General features: G+C 36.5%; 1 protein-coding gene across 4 annotated transcripts in view; it reads left to right on the forward strand.

Annotated features, from left to right (window-relative positions):
- CAMSAP2 (calmodulin regulated spectrin associated protein family member 2) overlaps positions 1 to 14,959 on the forward strand; it is an 82,313-nt gene that overhangs the window by 45,234 nt on the left and 22,120 nt on the right. For 2 of the 4 annotated variants that reach the window (XM_048312557.1, XM_048312558.1), the window contains exons 5-7: positions 1,932 to 1,964; positions 6,073 to 6,214; positions 9,354 to 9,493. In XM_048312557.1, coding sequence (XP_048168514.1) covers positions 1,932 to 1,964; positions 6,073 to 6,214; positions 9,354 to 9,493 — 315 coding nt within the window. The remainder of the gene's footprint in view (positions 1 to 1,931; positions 1,965 to 6,072; positions 6,215 to 9,353; positions 9,494 to 14,959) is intronic. The other 2 variants (XM_048312559.1, XM_048312560.1) reach the window with 1 other exon arrangement.

Consider the following 14,959-nt stretch of genomic DNA (forward strand, 5'->3'; position numbering starts at 1 on the left):
CTTAGTTTGTTTCATAGTGACTGATTTTTATGAAGTTCCAGGGCAAAAAAGTTTATTCTTGCTGATCCAAAGTGACAGTACTGAATTCTCAGGTTACTGAATTTAGTGACAGCCACTGAACTCCCAGGTTGTCCAAGAGACTTCAGCTTTTCTGTATCTCTTTTCCTTTAAGTGGCCTTACAAAATGTATGCTTATAAATCTTACGGTCTCTTTGCATTTGAATTTGATTATCTAAAGTCTTTCACTCCTTTGAAGCGTATTCAGTCATCTCAACCACAGTTTCAACCAAGTGGATAAATAAAGGTGCATATTGGATTACTAGTTTTGAGTTCTGTTACTGTTATGCAGATCTGGTCTTCGGAATTGAAACGAATGTGTGCTTTCTTCCAAAGAGTACTTCTTCAGCCTAGCGTTAAATAGACATTGGTGGAGTCCAGGTCTGAAGTAACACTGCACCTTGATAAATGCAAGAAGGATGTTCCTGTCAGTGTTAAATAGAGTAATAGGCAGCCTAGGTCTGATCTTAGCCAATTTAGCCAAAACCTTGCTTTATGATATGGTTTAGAATTCCTGATTGCTGTTGAAAATGAAGACAGTTTGTTTTCAAATTTGCATGCTTTTCCATACACTGACTATATTTCGGTGAGATGATGAGAAACTGAACCCTATGGAAAGTGCTTTAGCTGGGTGTGACAGAAATGTCCAGAGCCACACATGGACATGCATCTTGCAGTTGATTTCTTCTAAGTGCCCTTGGCATTCTCCACTGAACAATCTAGTTAAATGGAGGAGAAGGATGTTGAGAATAGCTGTGTTATCAATGCGCACCCGTTAGTGCACGATAGCTTTTTTCCATAAAAGCTCTGTATCATTGCTGCAGTTGTTTTCAAGGTTTCATAGGAGCACAGTATTTTAGTAACATAAAATAATAAGGTTCCATAGCAGTTTGTTCCCTGGTAGTTTGAAACTACATTTTTACCATTTCCAGAAAATATTTATCTTCATTAAAAACAAAATAAATTCTTTCCTGCACTTTCGTAATGGGGTTTTTATTTTTATTTTATTTTTCCTACAATGAAATCAATAGAGTGGTCATGTTTTCTCTGTGTGTTTATAGTACTGGTACATAATATTTTTATTCTTAATACCAGAAGTATTATGCCAGATTAGTGCACAGAGTTGCAGAAAAAATCAGTGTGCTTCAGGTTAGTATTTTTTGATCAAATAATGAGTTTAGAGTTTTATGTATCAGTTCTGATAATTCCTCTGCCAGTAGTCAAAACTCCATCTACATTTCAGGTCATTGCACATCATGCAGCTGATGCTAATGTGATTTGTCATTGTAAAAATATAACTGCCTGTACCTCTTGTTGTCATGAAAACTGTCATGATTGTTTAAAAATATTGTTGAATGTTATTGTTTGGCTTGAAGTAACTAACACAAGCTTCACTGCAGTTGGGTGTACTGTACTACCGTGTGTTTATCCCTTTTCTCATTGCTTTAGCTTCCCTGCTTCCCCATGTGTGCTGCTGGAGTTCATTTTGATACTTGTGATATCATGACTTCAAGTCTCAAATGAATTCTTCAGTCGGATTGCATATGTAGAGTACAATTAGATGTGTGAAAGCATTTCATAAAACTGCATTGATCTGACAATCTTAGCTGTTCATGTGGGAAAATTATAATGTTGATCTACAAAGAGTGCAGACATATTTCACCAGTGTTACTGCTGCTAATTAGCTCAATACGCAGAGGTTACAGTGCACTTATGCTTGCCATTAAATTACAACTCACTGTTATACAAAACTAAGAATGTTAAAGAAAGTTGCTTTATAAAAGTAATTTATGAAATCTGATAAAATGTTCCTTTTTTTTTTTTTTCCCTTTGCTTTTTGCTTTTATCCTTTTTTCCTACTGCTTCCTCTGAAGTCTCCTACCAAATGGTTTTGGAAACTGGTTCCTGTAAGTTTGCCCAACTGCTTCACTTTGATCAAATTGCTTATTTTGGGAATGGCTTTGTCCATGTCATGCTGGTCTAATCATTCATTTCATTTATCTGTATGAGCTAATTTTATAAGAGATTGCCCTGCAAAGGAGCGCATACTGCAGAAGCCTGTTTTGCAAGGTAATCTGTGCAAAAGAAATGTGAGATATGATGCTGGATAAGGAATTACTTTTCAAGCAGTCAGTGGCTTTGTACAAGGCAGTGCTACCTGCTATTAACTCAGGTCAAATGATCAGGGTATTCACAAACTACTTTTTCATAAGCTTTCAGTAAGCACATGTTATTTGATACCAATTCACTTTTAAAAAGAGACTTGCAGAAGTAGTTTTTTAATTGTTGATGCTACATGGAATCTGAAATCATATTTATTTTAACCATATGCAATCATTACACCATTCATCTAGAATTCCCCATTTTTTCAGCTGATTTAACATTGCTGTTAATCTCTCCCCACACAAAATGACCCAAAGCAGCCTACTTTTACTGAGATTATAATTTCACTAAAAGTAATAAAAAAATAACTTTCCATGTCTGCAATAATAATAACGTTTTTTTCTCTGCCCTGTGTCACCTTGGGGTTGTCATTACTTTCCTCTATCATGTGGAATTCACACTTGATGTGCATTCAGATTGTTTATTTGGTAACAGGTTTGGCTGAGAACAGCTGTTTAGGTACATGCAGAATTACATACTTCTGATATAAATTCCAAAGAACTAATTCCCATCTGTCATTGCTCTAAAGATTACCAAATAATTGATCTAACAGTCCCTCAGATATTTGTTGTCATAACAAATAAAAGATTGCTCTTACACTGCAAAAGAAATTGAAAATAACAAGGCAGTTGCATGTAGGCAACAAAAAAAATTACTCTGTGTCTGGAAAACCAATTTAAAAGTACTGTCTCCAGCAGCCTAAGCAGTGTTCAGATTCCTGACAGTCTATGGGCAATTGCTCTATTAAAGTATTTATTACAGTTGTGACACACACAGATACTCTGCTCTTCACAGTATAGCCATTTAATTTTGTTTTGGAATTAAGGTAGTGTAACTAATTGGAGGGAATAATGTAAAAAACAAATTAAGATAGACCACAATATCACAAATTTTTTGTCTTATTTTGACAAAATAAGGCTACTTCAAAACAGTTTCAGAATGTTTGTGTTCTGTTTTAGTCTAGGGTGTTAGTTTAGTAGTGATTCTCTTCCTTTGCATAAAAATGATATTCAACTATAAAATACTTAATCTGTTGAGAAGCTAACTCCAGGTTGCCTGTCATTTATCTATAAACAACTTGAACTAGAGGTATTTATGTTACTTTGTGTTGTTAGTTCAGTAGAGATGCAGTTAAACCCCGAGTGCTACTGATAATACTCAGGCTGCTCTATTACTTCAGACAGTCTTGTCTCTTCCCTTTAGAATAGAGCACGTTTCATAGTGGCAGATATTCCTGAGCATACAGGCAGCTAAAAACTCTGATAAGTAAATTTATAACATGTTATCTACTGTATGGTAAATGTGTAAGAGCATTCATTATTAATGATTAACTCTGAATACACACAAGCACTTATGACAGAGTAGCTGGTGTGCTGTTGGTTCATCTTTAGCCAACCTTGTTTGTAGGCAAGTGTCTCGACTATACCTAGACTAGTTTAAGTGGAATAAGCTCAAAGATGCTAAATCGAGATGGTTTAGGATCTCAGAAACAAGATGCCTGTATTAGCATTTATGTTCCGATTAGCTCTAGAGCTTTATAATAAACGTAGAAGTTCGTCTTTTGCATTGTTGGATATATATTTAGTAGCAAACACTGCAGCTGATGAGAAGAGTTTCTTCAAATGGAAGTTGATTTAAAATGCAGTGCAATTACCAGTATTTTTCATTTTTTAAGTATAATTTCTTTTATCTTTTCAACCAAATTGAAACATGATGCCTGCTATACTCTAATGAACCTGGCAGATCAGGTTATATGAGTTTATTTTTCCTGAAGTAGTGTGCTTGGCATTCTCTACGATTAATTAAATCCTCTATGTCCACTTCAAAGATATTACACAGTTTCTAACATGGGTGGGCACTGTTCATAAGGCCAGTGAAGGCATCATCAAAGTACTTTTTCACAGGATTTACTGTGCAACACCACTGTATTGTCAATTTCAAATAATTTTGAATACTCCATTAAAAGATGCTATTCAAAAGAATATGTAAGTTAAACAGAGCTTGTTGGGCCATGATGCTCTGTCCGTCCCTATCCTATATCCTTACCATAACTCATGCTTAATTATAATTAAATTGTGATATTTCATAGACTTACTTTTAGTCATTTTGAGGAGTACATGCATGGACATAATGACATGGAATTTGAAACATAGGGAATTTTCATCATAGTGGGTCACTGGATTGCTGTAGAGTTAGAAAGAATAAACTTTCACTGCAAGTATAATTGGCCTATTTCATTAGAGATACTAGGGAATATTAAGAACATGGAGAAAAGAGTATTAATAATGCATAACAGAACACGATTTTTGTTTGGTATTAATGTTTCCTCTAGCACACAAAAATGGGATTTTCATTTTTATACAGCATATTTGGCGCACAAATACCACTACACTGAAAGCATGAAGTAACAACTAACTCTCAGAGAGTTTGTTAAAATATTAATTGGTTGAGGTATAAGTTCTCTGGGCCACGTACAAGCTCTTTATTTTTCTAGAACTGATGTGGCTGCTGTTGCCAGATTAGGCTTTTACTTCTTAGGCCAGTTAGGGGACACTGACATTCACTGAGATAACCCCACATCATCCTGACAGAAATCCAGTGACAGTAAGTACAGCCCTCAGGGTTAGTCTGTGGTTCCACAGACTTTTTTGTGTGCAAAGATGGCTTAAACAATTCCTACTCCACCCATAAAACCTCCATCCCTGCTCATGTGCTCATTCACTGCAGAAACAAAGGAGTTGCTGTAGCTGGGCCAATGGTTTCGCCATACAGTCCCATCAGCAATTGCTCTGGCACAGCCAAAAGATGGAGAGGAGGAGGTAGGAACAGTCAGTTTTAGCCTTGCTGGGAAAAGTGACTTCCACAAAGACTTCTCAGAGCCCCTACAGGGAGACTTGCAGTTCAGTGTTTGTATAGATGGATTTAAATAGTGTAAGATTAACTCAGAAACGCTCTACTGCTTGTAAGTAGTTCTGTGGTACGAATAGAGAAGTAACCCTTTGCTACTCTTTTAAAAATGTCTTAGTACATAATACTAACAAATTAAAATCTATACCACTTTCTTCCACCTCCATTTGTTTTTCCAGGAAGAGGTGGGAAAAAACTAGGAATGATGTTAAATCCGTTTTTTCAGTAAGCCCTCCTCTCCTATCACAGAAAAAAACCCCAAACTTAAAAATATATTCACTGCAGATAAATGCTATCTCCATATTCTAAACTAATGATCTCTTTATATGCTGACTTGATTTTCAAAATATTTCCATTTATAACTGGGTCACTACATGGTCATAACACTTGACCATTAATATTTCTCTATGTTTATGAGTGCTTATAGTGGCACATGCTAGTAATAAAAATGGATTTGATCAAATGCACATTTCCTTGTTTCTGAATTTGTCATTAAGTCAGTTCTATGAATGAGATTTTGGGCAAGATACTTAGGTGTGTTAACTTCAGAGTCATGTGACTCGCCAGTAAATTGAAGTTGCACTAGCTAAGGATTTGTCTCACTGTGTTTGCACACTGACCATTTTTGATTGTATAATAATGACTTAAACTTTAGTTAAGGTATATAATGTTATTTAATTCAGCGTGCTATACAGAGATCATCAAAACTTGGAAATTTTGAAGGAAAAGCTCAGTATTAACATTGTTCGTTTCCTTTTAGATATTATTTATCCCATTCAAAATATAGCATAGCATGAGTAGTTCTAAGAAATATAATACTGAGAATATTCAGCTGTTTCTTGAATACTGCTTTTTCACTAACAGTATAAAACCTACAGTATGAATGTGTTTCTTCATATGCTTCAGAGCCTTTGTTTGTCTAAATTTCTCCATTTCAAATTGTAGGCTCGTTACCGGAAGGAGCAAACATTGCTTAAGCAGCTGCCCTGCATTCCATTGGTGGAGAATCTGCTCAAGGATGGTACCGATGGTTGTGCCCTAGCAGCCCTGATCCACTTCTACTGTCCAGATGTCATTAAACTGGAGGGTATGTCTGGTGTCCCTTGGCTTAACATGGCCATAAAAGTTTCAGTGTCTGTGTTTGTGCAGAAAGGTGCTTAAAAGCAATATACAGCAGGCATAATTTGAATGTGGTGGGTTTAATATAAACTTTGTGCCTATTTCTTTTTTACATTTAAATAAAAGGAGCCAAGATGTCCTTCCCTGGTGTGCTTGCTTTTATGTTGTTACACTAAAATAAACATACTTGAAACTACCTGCAAAACTCTTATTCTTGAAGCTGCCTAAGTGCTTTTTGTGAATCTGAGCAGTTACAGAAGTAGAGCTTGGAAGAGTTTGGAGTTAGGCTCTGCATAGCTGCACTGCATGACAAATAGTTGCTCTGTATTCTGGGCTTTTAGTTCACCTGACACCTACCCGTATCATTTATAGAGTAACCAGGAATGTATAGTGTAGAATGTATTGGTGTCATGCTGTTCTATAATAGCAATTGTCTATGACGATGAGCAGCTTCATCTCATTCTTTTGCTCAGCAGCCTGGGTAAAGTTGCACCTTCCTCTTGGCAACTAAGAGCTGTAAAATGTCTTGGCAGCTAACACCCATCATTTTCTGCCTGTGTTCTTTCTATGATACCTTTGATGTCGTGGGAACACTTATACAGAAACATCCTGAGAAATCCAGGAACATGAAAAAGGGTTTAGAGCTTGCTAAAGACTGAAATCTGGACTTCATATACACAGCCACTTTGTAGGGAGCTTCCAGCACAGTAGACAAAGATGAAAGGCACTAAGATGGATTCATTCACCTTTCTTCTGCAGCTTGTGAAAATTGATAGATAGAACTTTCAATTTACATCAACATTGCAGCCAGATGTACACTATTATATGTGATCGGGGAAGAGTTAAAACTTGGGTGGTATTGACTGGGGTAACACCTGGTCCCTCTGTCCTATTCCAGCACGGCTGGGAACACAGACAGTTTGAAAGGTCCTGTATACCTTGCGTGACCAATACATTCCTCCAGCATCTGACTTGAAACAGGGCAAGGCACATGTCATCTTTGGAACTTTAGTTTTAATATTCTTATTAGGTGTCCTGACATCGTCTTCCCTGAAGATACAAATGTGCATGTCATTGTCTCAGAAGTAAATTCAAAGGTACTCCAAAGCAACTGGAAACACTTTAATAAGATTTTGCTCATCTGCCCTGTATTTAGGTAATTTAATTTTTGATGCACGTTGAATTTTACTGAGATTTGGTTCTGTATTGAAATTGAAGAAGGCAGATAATAAAAGTACATATGCAAAAATGCTTAAAAATGCATTAACAAAAAAGAGAGAAGTATTTTAGAGTTCTCTGTAGTCTGAAATAGATCAGTGCTTCTCATTAAGTCTTCATTTAACTTTCAAATCTAGGTTTCCTTGAAGGAATGCAGGACTAGAAAGGACTCCCAGCGAGTCAAGAAGTTGGCTATTGTACAAAATTATATAATCCCTTTCATGAATTTATCTTGTTCTATCTTAAAACTGTCAAGCTCTTGAAAATCTGTACTCCTCTTACCCACTGTCATATAGTTCAATTTTTTTACATGATTTTAAATCTCATTCTTGGTTTTTACCTGTGTGCCTGTAGCCTGTCTTATGTGGCTTTGTTGTTCTTGCAGCAGTATCCTTTAGTTTGAGTAGCTTCTAATCTGATGTCTACATTTTTGATAGGTTTTCTTCCTCTTGTTTTAGCCCAGGCTACAAGCCAAGCCTTTTCAGTCTCCCCTGCTGAAGTGAACTTCCGTTCTCATTGTTATCCTCAATAGTTGTCTTCTGCAACTAGTCCAGTTTGGATTTATCTTTCTTGAATATGGATGGTTGCAATTGTACAGAGAAATCCAGACTGACATCCCATTCCTGCCTTGTACAGTGCTCCTCTGTCACTGCTGGAAATAAATTTTCTGATAGGTTTTAGCGTCATGTTTGTTTTTCCCATAGCTGCGTGATGCCAAAGGCACGTATGTTTACACTGGCTAATACATGATAACTCCCTGCTCTATATCACTTTCAGTCAGTGAATCACATTAGAATTTTATTAGATTCAAATGTATGACTTCACATTTTGCATTTCTGAATTTAATCTCATTTCAGTCAGTTTAGTCAAGTATTTTTTCCTATTGATCATCATCTGTGGGGTTGGAATGACAGACTTTGATTTTCTTCAGTATGGGAATCCTTATCCTGCTAGGATCAAAGCAGATTCCTTTTATGAGGAGACCTTTTATCCTTAACAATTCAAAACTTATGTGAAGTTCTGTCTTACACTGTTGGTTTAGGAATAAAATTTGATGCATGCTCTGGAAGTATATTTAATTCTTCAGTCCTTATTTTTAAGAAGACTGTCTTTTTTCACAGGTGTTATTATTGCTACTTAATATTCCAAGAAGCAGTAATAAAGAGAGAAGAGGCTATCTGGGAGACTATCTGGGCTTAAATAGTAATCAGAGAATTCTGTATAACTACCAAAATCTGTTCACAGTCACCAGTTCTTTGTCTTTAAATAGCACTTTCAAACAGAGAGTGATTATTCATATAACAGGCTTCAGCTCGTTGGAAAATCTCATCTCAAACATCTCAATCCACAAACACAAATACACAAGAACAGTCTGGTTTTTTATGAAGATTCAGGCCTGAGGACGCTGAAATGTGCTCTTGGGTCCCTGTGTAAAGACAAAGAACTTTGTCTAAGTTCTTTATGTATGTACAGGGAAATGTATGTGAAAATGTGTTTATTTCTTACTGCCATTGCTCTGTAGAAAATCTAATTGCAAAAAATATTGTATTAGTGATTAAATGTATTTTTTATGACATGGAAATAGTTGGGGTGAGAGAATAACTTAAATTTTCACAAAAGGCAAAACAGAAACAAATTAACTTGTCAATAGTGAAAAACAAAATTAATTTTTACAAAAATATCTAAATACTTAGAAATGCAAAAATAAAATGTAGCTTAATAATTGCTTTCATTTCTGAAATAGAAAAATAAAAGTCTCTGGTGGGGAGGGGGGACAGAAATTGTCTGAATTTATCCAGTAAAATGCTCCTGAATCCATAAAAGCCAAAAAGCACTTTTTTGCAAATCTGTCATTGTATCTAACCTTTACTTCTTTTCTTCTTTTTTAGATATTTGTTTGAAAGAGACCATGTCTTTGGCTGACAGCCTGTATAATCTACAACTGATTCAAGAATTTTGTCAGGAATACCTCAACCAGTGTTGCCATTTCAGTCTTGAGGATATGCTCTATGCAGCTTCTTCAATAAAGGTAAAAATATAACACATAAAAATGCAAGCAATGTCCACTGGACTATTTTGCTAATGATATGTTTAGTCTTTTTTTATTTGGCCTGCTGCTGTAGGGCTTCTCTTGTGATGTAGCATGCAACACACAAATTTCTGCAGAATGAAAAGCTACCTTCTTTTGGCCATCATGTTTTCCTAAGAATTTCAAAGTATTTTTTAAAAAGTGCTTGCGTAAGGATTTGTAAAAATTTGATTTTGTGCAAAACTATTTCCCACTTTATCCTCTTAATAATTAATCAATAAAGTCTGTAATCTGCAATATTTCTGTTAAAATGTAATAGTGATCTGCATTAATTTAAATGTATCAAGGCCTTAACAAAAGGAGGAAATACTGAAGACTCTTTTATGGAATTATTACTCACTGTTCTTACTTTTTTCTGTGTACACAATAATTTCATGGGTTTTAATCTTAAAGCTCTTTCACTTTTGTAAAAGTGTAAATTTCTGAGTTAATTTCATTGGAAAATCCAATGGCCTGATGCCCCAAATACAAGCAGTAACACAATCCCAGCAAATACAGTTTGAGTAAGCAATTAAGTGTTTTCAATCAGTCTAAGATTTTGCTCTTTTAGAAAGAGGAAAATAAAGCATTACTCTGTAATTCTTTAAGCCTGTGCACAAAGAGAAGGAGCAACTGAAGGATTTCTTGGCTAATTGTAATTTTAATTTTTCATTATTATGTTTCACCAAGACTTTCTTCTATATAAAACACACTTCATTTGCTTAAGATTCTTGTTGGCTTGCCTTTGGGGAATGAAATGTTATTTTTCTGAAGTCAGCATATCCATTGCAGATGGGATGTAATTGGTTTCTAAATATCTGGGTCATTTCACTGCTTTTATGATTTTCTAGCAATCTCACAAGCAGAGTCACAGAGGCCAGAGCTTGAATACAGCTTTGTTGTCTCCTGTAGGGCTGAACCCAATCCTTTTCAAATAAGTAATGAGCTGCCAGGGTGAGTAAGGGCAGTAGGACCTAAGTCTAGACTACTTAGCTGTTGCTGGTTTATTTTGTGTATGCAAAGTTGCGTAGTGGCTGCTTTCAGTCAACTTTTGGTGCTCTTAAATTTCACATGCAGTAATCTACCTATATACTTGTGAAGTCTGCTGCATTGCAGTCTGCCTTGGCTGTACTTCATAGTTCTACAGCCACAGTCAGTGATCTCGAGTAGGACTCCTTCACTGCATTTTGATTGTTTCTCTCTGCTTACAGATCCATGGAATAAATGCAATTGATTATTCTTGTTTTGATCCATGGCAATTACTCATACCATTTTTATAGTAATGGCTTGAATTATTTCTCAAGCCAGTGTGCACTAGGAAGCTTCAATTTTAAAAAAATAACTTTAGTAAATATTTTGTCACTATCCCAATGCATCAGACTTTACACTTTTAAAGTGCTGCAGACTCAGTGATTTTGCTGTTTCTGAACACTGTTTCTAGGTAGGATTTAGAGTTCTTTCAAAGAGTGTATTTCTAGATCTGAGAAAACCCTTTTGTGATCATGTTTTTACAAGTTGCTGTGGTGTGGATGCTTATTTAGATGTAAGTGCTACAAAGCAAGGCTGCCAAGTTTTTCTTCTAAACCTTGGCATGGAAACTTTGGCTAGTGCTGCAAACTCGCTTTTTCCAGTGTTAAGAATTAATCTGCTATAAAAATAAATTCATTGTTAAAGGAGCTCCTCCTTAGTTTTCCAGTGCATCTGATTAGAGTAAGTTTTAATAAATGTGTTTATTCTCCAAAGAATTTGTCACTTTAAAAAAACTTGTATTGTAAATGGATATTTTAAATATTGCACATTGAATTACACTGGTTTGTGGAAGCTACTTGTATCTCAGCCTACAAAATTTACATAGTATGAAGTTTTAGGATTTATAGAAGTTTGTTAATCGAAGAAATTCCTGTCTGTTTTCAGAGTGGTTCACTGTGCTTTTAGCTTAAAAATTTCTTACATACATAGTGGTGACAGAAAAAGTAAAAAATACCAACTGCTGATATCTTACTGGAAAAGCCTCAATAAAAAGATCGTAGCAGAATTTTTGGAATTACAGTGCTGTGCCTTGTGTGGTCCTAGAAATTACAGTAGGTATTAAAGTGATCAAGCACAAAGTACCTACCTTACATTCTTCACAGGGCACCCTGCACTGTCCTGTTACATTAAATCAAGGTAGGTTAGAGATAGGGTATGATGCCGAAATTGACCAAGGTGACTGCCTGCTTTTGGTTTGTCATCAAAATGCACAGAAACACAGTGACTTCACTTAGGCATCCTAAGTCTTTGGTAGAGGCTGTCAGATTTTACAGCAGATGAAACTGTTGGCTTAGTTCTGTTTTAGCACAGAGGAAAAATAAGCTTTGTCTGGATTTTTAGACAGCTTTAATGTGTCATAATCAAAGGAAGCATAAAGTAAGTTTTGTTGCTCCTTATTGCTCCTTATTTCTTCTCCTCTAAGAAAAATACATTTGTGAAGTTCTTCATAAGATGTTTACTAAGGCAGGGCTACTGATATTAAAGAAAAGAAATATTTGAATACATTCCATGGATGCTTGAGGCACCAACAAGGGACCATACTGGTTCCTGGTTGTTTTCCTTTGAGACAGACAAACACAAGTAGAGAGTGATTACATAAAAATAATCACAATGTTTTCTGAATCCTCCCTGCATATTTAACAAGAGGAAATAATAGAAAATCTTGGATTTCTCTTTAGTTGTGCAGATTGCTTTTTTGCCCTTCTCCTGTAAGCAGTTTCATCCTCAGACAGGATTTATTTTTTAAGTATCTTGATCTTCACCTGTATCTGGGAAAGTACACAGAACTGAAAGAACTGTTTTATTGTGTCTTGACATGCACTTGTTTTGCCTTTTCTAAGAACAAGTTTGTAGAAATAAAAAACCTTGTATAAAGTGCCATCACAAGAAGTATGAACCACCCTGCAGAACTGTAAAGACTTATTTGCTGCTTTGTCCCAACAGTTGATTAGCACTGTGATGTAATAGGAGGTATGTAGTATTTGTGCTTTGGTTACCTAAGGAAATGCATAATTCCTAAAAGGTTGTGGTATGGTCCCTGAATAGAAGGAATTAAAATAAAAGCATCTTACATGTTCCATTTGTCGCATGAGATAGATGTTGAAATTATTTCTAAAGGAGTTAAAAACCACATCTTTGTTTGTAATTTATTATATTCTTGATAATTTTAGATCAGTCTCTGCCACTTTATTCTAGTAGGGCTATAGGCTTCAAATCTAAGAGCAAGTCATTTAGGAGGTTAACTGTCAAAGAGGGAGCTGACTGACAGCTTGAATCATTTGGTGTTTGCCATGATTTGAGAGCTTATGTGGGAACTTGCCATTGCATCAATTGACAGGCAGTTAATTATTGTCTTTTGTAAGTGTTCCTTTACCTGAGCCTTTAAAAATGTGTGGGTTTGTGTTTTGTTTTCTTATATAGTGATCCTAAACTTGTACTATTCATTTAATGTACACATGTTGTACATTCTCTCTTCACTGATAGAGGATTGAGGGTGAGACTCAGATAACAATATTAGAGCAATTTTTATTAATTCCACTGCCATTATTAGTAGCATGACTCAGTTATTACTAGGAGAGAACTATTCACACACAGCACTCATTTGCTTACAGAGTTCACACACATTCACACACAGTGATTTTTACTGGGTTGGGGCCTGGCCCTGTGGTCTCCCAGAAGCAGGGCCTCATACTGGCCCACCAGTGGCTTTGGGGAACGTGTCCAGAAAGTTACTCAAGGGGTTCATTTGTCTCTTGGGGTGTGTATATACATATAATCTTTGTCTGCATATAATAACTACTGTCCCTGTGGGCGCAGCCAGGGTTGTACAGCCTGTAGTTGACACAAACGTGCTGCTGGTCCTGTAAGGATCTGGCTGAGTCCTGCTGCTCTCAGCCCGTGGGTTCCTGGGCATTCAGCAGGGCCATGGAGCTCTGCAGCCTCTTGGTTCTTGGGGGGGTGTTGTGTGCTGCTCCTCAGCACAAATGCTGCTTCTCTTTGGCTGCTGTGTGCTGATATCTGTAGAGTCTGCTCACCCAAGCTCATGCAGAGGGCATATTTATTACAGAATGAAAGCTTTCATAATGTGAAATGACACAAATCTGGGAGATGATTGCTGTGTCTTGACTGAAGGGGCATTCCTCTGACCTAGATGTGGGCCAGACTCTAAACTGTGCAGAATCACAACTAAGCACATGGAATAGGTATCTTATTTTTGCACTTGATTACTAACCAGAAAAAACATTTGCTCTGTCAAATTTTCTTTGATTCAGATCCAGAAGTTCTGTTTTTTCTTTACACTGCTGAATTGAACAAGAATATATGATATCTAAAGGGTTGATTTATATAAAAAAATATTTGTGGCACTTGAGCAGTTTTGAGTACTTGTACTTTCTGATGTAATACTGATGGTGAGTTTGTAAACAGCATAAGCAGAGGCTGTAATCAGCACCAGGGATGAGAAAAAAAATGTGCAAATACGTTGCATAGATAAATCCTAGAAATTCAGGGCTGCACAATGTCCACACGTGTGGCACAGCTTTCCCTTCAGTGTCAGTGCAAAACCCACTGCCAGCCAGGCTGCTCACCTAAGCCTGAACTGGCAACTGGAGTGAGCCCCTTAAGGACCTGGGAGAGCAGCTGGCTGTGCTTGGTGAGGCTGTTACTATGTATGGTGGGAGTCCGTTCAGCCATTCGATTCCCATCTGGCTGGGTTAAAAGGATTCAGGATCCGGAATTAAAAGTAAGCTTCAACCAGGGAACAGTTTTTTGAGACAGTTTCTCCCTGAGAGGGACCAAATGTTCCTGACTCATTATTTAAAGGGAAGCAGCGTGGTTTGCTTTCACTGATGCTAATCAGCTGCTCTTTCCTCTCTGTTCTGGTCTGAAACAAGACAGAGTGGATTTTCAAACTGAGTTATTGTGGCATTTATTAGCCTGTGGCAGGACAAAGGACAAACTGGTAGTGCTTGGATCATACACAGAACTGTAGTTCGGCCTTCTCAAGACAGTTTGGGACATTCCAGTTTTCTGCAATCTTGAAGCATTTATGTTGGCACTTGTATAACAAAAAAGCTGTGGATTTGCACCAGAGGTGACCTTTCCTGGCCCACTGGACAGAGATTTTAATGTGTATAATGTTAAAAATTTTACAGTGCATTTTATGTTCATTTTGAAAAAATTTCTAAAAACCTCCATGGCTGCTTTCACACCCAGTTTTAGTGGATGCAAGCCTGATGACGAATTACATGTATCATTTGTGTATATGATCTTACGGTTATTCTATAAATATGCAGATCTAAAAGCTATAGGTATTAGGAGGGTATAATATATTCGAAGTATTTGAAATGAAATGAGAATGTTTAGCAAATAACAGGAACTCTGAAGCTGCAAGTCTGC

The sequence above is a fragment of the Corvus hawaiiensis genome, chromosome 9 (assembly GCF_020740725.1).
Source record: "Corvus hawaiiensis isolate bCorHaw1 chromosome 9, bCorHaw1.pri.cur, whole genome shotgun sequence".
In the NCBI taxonomy this organism is placed as follows: Eukaryota; Metazoa; Chordata; class Aves; order Passeriformes; family Corvidae; genus Corvus; species Corvus hawaiiensis.